At 46.9% G+C, this 9,497-nt stretch overlaps 1 protein-coding gene across 1 annotated transcript in view; it reads left to right on the top strand.

The window, feature by feature from the left end:
* Nucleotides 1-1,829: 1,829 nt before the first annotated feature.
* Nucleotides 1,830-9,497, top strand: part of Cckbr (cholecystokinin B receptor) — a 41,818-nt gene continuing 34,150 nt past the window's right edge. Inside the window, 1 exon segment of the mRNA XM_037211925.1 lies at nucleotides 1,830-2,112. Coding sequence (XP_037067820.1) covers nucleotides 1,959-2,112 — 154 coding nt within the window. The 5' untranslated portion in view covers nucleotides 1,830-1,958.

Genomic DNA, 9,497 nt, shown 5'->3' with positions numbered 1-9,497 from the left:
GAAGATAGCAATGGATCTGTTGGAACTGGAGTTGAGAATCACTTTACCTGTGCTGGGAACCAAGCCCAGGTCCAGTAGCAAGTGCTCTTAATAGCTGAACCATCTCTCCAGCCCTAATTACTAAATTTTCAATTTGTGCGTCTTAATGTTTGTATGTAGGACTGTGAATTGCAATCTTTGGCTTATTTGGTAAAAATCCCCGCTATAGTGAGAGCTCTTCAGGGACAGATTGGCTGCATGGGAAAATGGTGCACAATCCCATAACTGATACCTAGATACCTAGTTTGCTGGATAAGTGAATGCAATCTACATTTATTTCCATCTTTCTCTCCCCCTGCATTTCCCCTGTCCCCTTGTTTCTCAATGCTACCGTCATCCAATGTGGGAAAAGTTCATCTGATTATCAGAGATACCACCTGTGCTGGAGCTGAACAAACAGACATCAAGTTCCTCTGATCCAGGGCTCTCGGAAGAGCAAGGGAGACAGTGGAGCAGGAGGGAGAGGGTGATCCCAGGTTTAACCCTTCCTCCAGTGCTTTAGCCCTTGTGAACTCAGTGCTGCCTGGTCAGGTCCTTTCCAAAACCTACCCAGACTCCTCCCAACTCTAATCCTCTCTCCCACAGATGCCCTACGCCCCCCAAGACTTCAGACAGCCACTTTGGGAGCCTAAACAGTGATATTTCATCTCATACTGGAATGTCTTTGGAATGGAAGCGAATGAAAGAAACAAAGATGAAAAAAATAGAGGAGGCCGGTCCTCGGAAGCTGAGTCCGCTTCAGTCTCGCACTTCACATGCACCTTCTGCTTTGTTCCCTCCCGCTGCACCCCAGTGACCCAGTCCTTTTCCGGCCCCCTCTCGTGGGAACCCAGCACCCTACACCGGTGCTGCACCTGGGCTGAGGGTAAACAGCATTTTGAGTGGGGGTGGACGCTACCTAGAGACGAGGGAGATGACCAAGCTGCCTGCTCCCCATCTTTCGCCTGGGTCAGGACCAGGACTAGAACCCTACTACATCTCAACCCAGTTCATTTAGCGCAGTTCTCACATCCATTCCCAGCTGCCACTAATGCCCTAGTCCACTCTAACTCGCGGTAGCTTTTTTTTCCCCGTGCACAGTCTCGTGTACAGTCTCGGTTGTGAGCAACTGCGGCCCTCCGGACCCTCCTGGAGACCCTGGAGCAGAAGCCCAGGTTTTGGGTTCCAGATAAGAGATGGGGTGGACTGAGGCAGAAGCTAGGGCTACCTCAGCCCTCACAAAAGAGCTGCAGAGAGCTAGGGTAGTGAGGCGATACTGTGATGGTTACTGCGGCCACTGCGGCAGGGCATGGTAACTGCGGCTCCAGGCGGTCTAAGGCACCTGCTCTGTAGTGGGGGATCCTGGGACAGAAACCATATCACCACCGCCACGTCCGCATCTTCTAAACCACTAAAGAAAGATACTGGACCCCCACAGCAGCAGCAACTCACTCCTCCCATCATGTGGTCCCCTTCGCCTCGCCGGCGTACGCGCAGGCGTCTACAACACACACACACACACACACACACACACACACACACACACACACACACACACACACACACACACTTCCAGAACTAAGGGCAATGGTATGAGGGGTGGCCAGGAAAGATAAGAGAAGGCGGGAGAATCTAGCACGGGGGCGAGCCTGGAGAGCAGTCACCCAGGAGCGCGCGCGCGCGCGCGCGCTCGGAACTCTGGAGCGGGGGAGGCGCGCCAAGTGTCACCTGGTGGGACAAAAGCCGTCCAGAGCCTGGGACCGGCTGGAACCGAGGCGAGGCTGGTGGAGGAGTGGAAGGGTAGGAGACAGGGCAGGGGGCGGGAACCAAGAGAGGCGGGCGATGTGGTGGGCGGGAGCCTGAGCCATCCGCGCTTCGGGAGCAGGTGGAACCGGGGCTGTAGCCCAGTCGGCGGATCTGAGTGGGACTTCACAGGGACCATGGAGCTGCTCAAGCTGAACCGCAGTATGCAGGGACCCGGACCCGGGCCGGGGTCCTCCTCATTATGCCGCCCGGGTGTCCCCCTCCTCAACAGCAGCAACTCTGGCAACCTCAGCTGCGAGCCCCCTCGCCTCCGCGGAACCGGGACCAGAGGTGGGTGCCTCCCTAAGCCCCTCTCACTGCACCCCATATCACTAATAAATAACCCTCACGACCTCTACACCGTTGTAGGACTTTCCCTCGTAGTACTTCCTCGGCTTCCACACAGATCCCTCCCCTACACACACTGCGCCCCCAAGCTCTAATAACTCCATCACACCTTCACACCACCTGGTTTAGAGCCCCTGGCCTCACATTCCTTGTGCTATACCTACGACTTTTGATCATTCCCAAGCTCAGCACCACACAGCTGGGAAGCAAGGACCTCTTCTTGCCAGCAGGTCCAGCTCTTTCCTTTTAACATCCAGTTCAGAGAGCGTGCAGCACTGGAGAGAGAGACAGCAGCCAGGTAAAAGAAAGGCAAAAAGAAGGGGGCTGAGCCCGGTGAGGACCAGAGCTCTCTGGACTGCCTGATGGGAGACTGGAGTTGCAATCTGTCTCTACCCCTCCCTCCCCACCCCAGCCTTCCCAAGAAAAGATTCTCAAATCTGAATTTAGCCGGCACTAGGGGATGCTGCCTTTCTTGTTTTATTTGTCCCCAAATTCCTCTGCTCCCAGAGTCAAGTCCTTCACCGATCTCTATGCTTCTTCTGTTTTTCTGAAGGTTTTGGAGTCCCTTCCAAAGCCCCCAAGTATCTCTTTTCTTATGGCTCACTTTCCTAGAGCCAACCTCCTCTGGCATCCGTCATCCCATCCCTGTGTCACCACCACCTTCCCGTCCCACTGCCTTCACTCATCCCATCAGCTAACATCTTCGTTGCTTCACTGAACATTTTAAAATGCATTTCCCCTTTCCCATACCCATGTTTACTTGCAATGTTTAATGAGCACTTGCTAGGCTAAGCGCTGGGAACACTGGAATGAACTAGACACGGTCTGCAGTCTCATCCGTCTGCAGTCAAGTGCACAGGGACAGAGACCACTGGGAAAGTCACAGCCTGGGAGTCCCACAAAAGGGTCTGATTGGAATATGGACACCCAAAGGAGATGGGGGTCTGACAACCTCACTAAGGGTGCAACCTGGGAGCTTGGGTTCTATAAACAGAAAAGGAAAGAGATGGATTCTGTGTTCAAGAAGTAAACATTGGAATAAATTATAATCTACATATTTACTTACCCCATAAAACAGTCCATGCTTTCCCAGTTTGGCTGTTACCCACTGTCACTTAGATTCTTTCATTCAGGAAATATTTATTGAACCAGAAACTGTGCTAGGCAACAAGGATATGAGTTTAACAAAACTGACACAATCCTGCTTCATGGAGCTCTGAGTTTATAGGGGAGACAGACAAGTAAGCAAGGAACGGCAGCACAAAGAGGAGAAAGATCGTGGATATACAAGAGGAACACCCCAGCCTGCCCTACCCTTGGAATTAAGACTGCTTTCCTGAGGTGGTGGGATATACGTTGAAGCAGAAAAATATAACAGACAACTTAAAGGAGCAGAAGAGACGTAAAGTGTCTTAGGCAAAGATAGGCTGTCCAAAAACTCAAAGTTTAAGCCCATGGCACATTTGTTCAGCACTACACAGTTTTTGAATGGCTGGAACATGTGCCATTAAAGGTACATAATCAACACTCAGGCTAGACCAGCCTGGAGTGTTTATGGCAGGCTTTATAGCCCTAGCAAAGGAGTGTAGATTTTATCCTAAGCACTGGGATCCACTGAAGGATTCAGTAGTGCTGCCAGGGTTAGTGGTGCTGTGTTGAGAATGGATGGGCAGATGAGATGGAATGCAGAAGGATACTTTAGAAAGCTATTACATTACACAGATCTAGCTGAAAGATGATGCTGGCATAGACAGAGGTACTGGCAGAGGGGATGAAGAGAAGTGGATGGATTTGAGAGCCACTTCTGGAAATGGAATCAACAGAGTCTGATGATTGATTAGAAGTAGGGAGGGTGGATGAGGTCAAGGGATGAAATCCAGTTTCTGGTTTGGGAAATTGAAAGGACGTAGATGGCATATCATGAGAAAGATAATCAAGGAGGGGCTAGATCTGCCTCATATTAGAGCACTTGACTAGCAACTGCAAGGCCCTGGATTCAGTTCCCAGCAACAAGGGAGCAGAAGCACTTTTGGAAGAGGGGATTACTATCAGCTCAGTTTGGAATCCATTGAGTTCAAATGCTGATGGCTAACTCCCCAAAGCTGTTGAATTCTGAGATCTAGAACTTACCTAGAGGGCTGAGCTGGAAATAAAGACTTGAAAAGTCTTCACCTGGAGGGAGTATGGGAAACCATAGGAACAAAGAACATCTTTTAAAAAAAATTGTATAAAATGAGAACAAGGGAGCTGAGACAGGCTCCTGTAGGAGCCTGGTATTTAAAAGCAAAGCAGAGGGGGGAAATTCCATGAAGAGACTGAAATGAAACAGAAACAGTAGCTGTGTCTTTGAGGAAAAGAGAGGAGAGTCTTGGCTAAGGTGGAGTAAGGGATGCCAAATATTGCCATGACAAGTCAGAGATGGACAAAACAGCCACACTGGTGTTGTTTAGACACAGTAACTAGTTCTTAGGAGGGTATGTAGATACCAAGACCTCACTCAGAAGATGGAAGATTGGGCCCCAGGGAAGAGGTTGCAAGAAGTGAACAAGAGTAGTTAGGCAAAATGTCCAAGAAGTAGGGGTGTTGGGAGAAAGAGAAATAGGACCATGGTAGAAATTTATGGGGTTGAGGAAGGGTAGAGCTCCTTTGGAAACAGGGTCTTACTTGTTGCCCAGGCTGATCTCAAAATGGTGGTTTCAAACACTTTTTATGAATTAGCCTCTAGAGTAGCACACCCTGGGTATTTAAAAGTAGGGAAGTATCAAGAGAGAGATATTTAAAGGTTCTGATGAAAAGGAGGGCAGCCAGTAGAGGAGGGCTCCCTGAAGAAGCAAGATGTTCAGTGATTCAGAGCCCACATGCAAGGGCAGGCCTCATTTATCTGAATGTCTTTGCTTGCACACATCAGGTTGTTATCCAGGTGCCCAGACACCATGTACAACACTCTTTGCACATGGTGTCTGGGCACCTGGCCAGTCTCACTGGAATAGTACCCCAGAGAAGTGTGTGCCTATGGGCTCATAGTACCCCACAGGTGCATATGTCACCTGGGCCCATAGTACCCCACAGGTGCATATGTCACCTGGGCCCATAGTACCCCACAGGTGCATATGTCACCTGGGCTCATAGTACCCCACAGGTGCATATGTCACCTGGGCTCATAGTACCCCACAGGTGCATATGTCACCTGGGCCATAGTATCACAGGTGCATATGTCACCTGGGCCCATAGTACCCCACAGGTGCATATGTCACCTGGGCCCATAGTACCCCACAGGTGCATATGTCACCTGGGCTCATAGTACCCACAGGCTATGTCACCTGGGCTCATAGTACCCCACAGGTGCATATGTCACCTGGGCCCATATTACCCCACAGGTGCATATGTCACCTGGGCTCATAGTACCCCACAGGTGCATATGTCACCTGGGCCCATAGTTACCCCACAGGTGCATATGTCACCTGGGCCCATAGTACCCCACAGATGCATATGTCACCTGAGCTCACTACAATGTTACCAAGAGAAATTTGGATGTTGTGCACTTTATTTTTAGACAAACCTGTGACTTTACCATTAGCTCAGATGATGTCCACAGTAAAAATGGGCAACACCCACACTCACATTAGTATTGTCCACAGTCATTTAGAGGTTGTCTGTCACATACTACTCTTATTTTATAATTACCTACAAAATATCACATCTTCCCCATGACTGTTTAAGTAAACCTTCTCCAGATATTACCCAGAAAATCACACAGTATCATTCTTAAGCCCTTAGATAATTTCAGCAAAGACTCGGATAGTCTCTACATTCACTGATGTTCTCAGCTATTTCACACCATCAAGGTTAACATCTAAACCAAGCTAAAAGTGTTAACATCTGACATTTATACTCAATTAAATAGTGCCCACACATCTTGGATGTTACTACCACCCCCTCAGTTAGAACCACCATCACTTGATTATTCCCTGGTTCACATACAGAGCTCTGCATATAACCCATGCTTCCTGAAGATGTCACCTACAAACTCTAAATGTTATCTAGTCTGGGTTATTGTCATTGTTTACTCTGATGTCATCAGAGTTACTCAGGTGTTCTTTAAACTTAAACACAGCCCATATTCAATCTGATATTACCTTTAGACATGTAGATGTTACCTTGTTCCAGCTATCTCCCAAAGAAATAAAGGCTACCTTCATCTACCTCTATATCACTCTCAAACTCTTAAGCATTACTGTGTTCTGCTCTTACCAACTCACCATTGCATATCACCTCTGCTTCCTTACTTAGTGCCACTGACACTCAGATGTCTCCCATGTACCATCTATTTCCCTCAGTTAGTTGAACACTACCCACGCTCACCACAGAGAGATATACATGAGTATTACACTGATGTCTCTGTTCATGAGTAACCAGAGATAGAACACCAGGTGAAGACATTGGCTACTTCAGTTCCTGTGATATTTTTCTTAGAAAACCGTGTTTATTTTTGTTTTCTTTTGTTTGTTAATATGCTATCATGTACCTTAGGCTGGTCTTGAACTTGTGATCCCCTGCCTCCAATCCTTGGAATTACAAGCATGTGCCATCACATCTGGTTAGAGGGTATCAGGGACCAAACCCTGGGCTCTGGGCATACCAGGTAAACACTCTACTCAACCGAGCCACATCCTCAGCTCAAGTCTATCATTTGTTTCAGATGTTGACTGGATCCTTGATCTCATGCTTCTCTGCCATCATCTGGATGATCACACACACACACACACACACACACACACACACACACACATGCTCACACACTAACACACACACATGCTCACACACTAACACACTCACATGCTCACACACTAATAAACACACACATTTACAGTCTCACATACTCTTTCACAATACTCACACACTCTACATGTTCACACACATTTGGTATACAATAGTTTGTCATACTGTGACTTTATCCTCTTGTTTCCAGAAAACTCCAAGTATATTAAAAATTTTGTAAAGGGGAAGCCTAGTTTCATCTTCTTGGACCACCAATAGCCAAGCTCAAGGGCACACATATGGTGTGTATCAATTGCATTAATGGGTGAGACACAAAGTGCTATACCAGTCAGAAGTGTAGTAATTACACTAAGAATTAGTTAAAGAGAGATCCAGAGGATGATGTGAGAAAGATGGGGGAACAAAAGAGGTTAGGATGGGTAGAGACAGAAGAAAGTGAACTTAGAGAAAACAAAGAGTACAAAAAGGGCCACCTGTTCCTTCCCCTACCAGGTCCAAGGGCCTCTTGGACAAAGATCTAGTGTTTTTTTATTCTAGTGTTTTTTATTGTCCCTGTATACACACACACACACACACACACACACACACACACACACACACACACACCTCATGCACTTCAAATTTATCACACATAAGCCTTCTATAATCTGTCCCTGTGAAAGAAACATAGTTTGAGCCAGGTATGGTGGCACACACCCATACTCCTAGCACTCAGGAGGTAGAGGCAATAGGATATTGTTAGTTCATAGCCAGCCTAGTCTACATAGAGAGCTCCTGGACATCCAAGACTATGTAAGGAGCCCCTGTTAAAAAGAAGAGGAGGAAGAGGAAGAGGAGGGAGAAGGAGGAAGTAGAGGGAAGGAGAAGGAGGAGGAAGCTTGAAAAATAGACATAGGAAGGCAAGAGTACTGTATCAAAATCAGCCTGTCATCAGCTATTGGTCCACCAAGACCCTCCAACGTGTGTCTCCTAAGATACACAGGTAGAAAAGAGAGGAACAATAGAGTGAGGTGCCATGATGGAATATAGAGGCATGGGCAAAGAGGTGTTTAGATTGAGATTTGATGGGAAGAAGAAAGAAATAGTATGGCCTAAGGCAGCTGTAAGAGGCAAAACATTTCAGGAATCCTGAGATCTAAGCAAGTAATATTACTGCTAAGTCCTGTTTGGAAAAAAAATCTTTTTTAAAGATTTATTTTATCATCATCATCATCATCATCATCATCATCATCATCATCAGTAGTAGTCATTTTAGTAGTGGTAGTGGTAGTAGTAGTAATAGTGTGTGTGTGTGTGTGTGTGTGTGTAAGTGTGTGTACACTAGTGTATGCAAAATAGAGCATGGGGTTCCCAATATCCAAGATCTGGAATTACAGACAGCTGTGAGCCAACCAACATAGAAATGTTCTTTAGAGCTAAGCCTGCTCTCCAGCCCCCTGTTTGAGGGTTTCTAACAAATAGAACGTATCTATTGTCTAATAAATAGAACAACTTCTAAATAAGCTAGTTATTCATTATGAGGCAGCAATAGAGTTTGGAAACTAAGCCAAGAGTCAGATAAGAGAAGAAAGCTGGGCAGTTAAAGAAGAGAAGGCTGTACCTCTGGACCCCTCCTGCCCCCACAGTGTAGGAGGCTTTCTCTCTTCAAGCTCCCATCTCTCTGACACTGAGGCCATGGATATGGATGACTCAGTCCACTTCAGTTCAATCCATTTTGTTCAGGTTTGCATGTTTATGATATAAAAGTCCTAGCTAGGATGAGTCTATCTCCCAATAGACAATGACACAAATGAATTGGTCACCCTTCTAGCCCTTCTGACTCATCCAGAAACACTGGTCCCTCCTGGGGATCCCACAGCTTCTTGTACATCTCTCAACCACACTTCTTATCATACTGTGTGGCAATTATCTGTTTAAGCATCTGATTCCCTCTCTACTGTAAGCTCTCAAATGGCAGGGAATTTGTCAGTCACCTCTTTGTCCCCAGTGCCTGACACAAAGGGAGTCCCCTGAAAAGGTTTACTGAGTACGGATGAATCTTTGGAGAATATTAAAGCACAACTCAGAGAGGAAAAGGGGGGATCTAACAAATGTGTAGGGAATATGGAACATGCATGGGTCAAAGGAGTGGGAGATTAGTTCAAATGAGATGCTCGGGATAGCCTTTCCAAAGCAGTGGCAATCAATCTGGTTCTCGGTAGATGAGGGATTTATAGGCATTTACCAGTTTAGGAAATGTTTCTGATTGGGGTGGAAGCAGGGGTTTATGACAGAGTATTCATTCCAAGCCTGAGAAATCAGCTTGAGAAGGGAGTCAGGAGTGCTCATGATGCATTCAAGAAACTGAGTCATTGAGTGGCTTGAGTGGGTGCAGCACTGAGAGGAGGTGACAGTCCTGGAGGAGGGGGTGTAGATAGTACAGAGTAGTGAACGGCTTTTCTCTTTTGTAGTTGGGGAGAGGCTGGCTTTGTTTTGTTTTCTGTTGTTTGTTTTTTAGAGAACACAGACATGATCCAACATTGTTCTAAGGGGAGTGGGTGGTCAAGGGT

The sequence above is a fragment of the Peromyscus leucopus genome, chromosome 1 (genome assembly GCF_004664715.2).
Source record: "Peromyscus leucopus breed LL Stock chromosome 1, UCI_PerLeu_2.1, whole genome shotgun sequence".
Taxonomy (NCBI): Eukaryota; Metazoa; Chordata; class Mammalia; order Rodentia; family Cricetidae; genus Peromyscus; species Peromyscus leucopus.
This window is presented reverse-complemented; position numbering and strand designations above follow the sequence as displayed.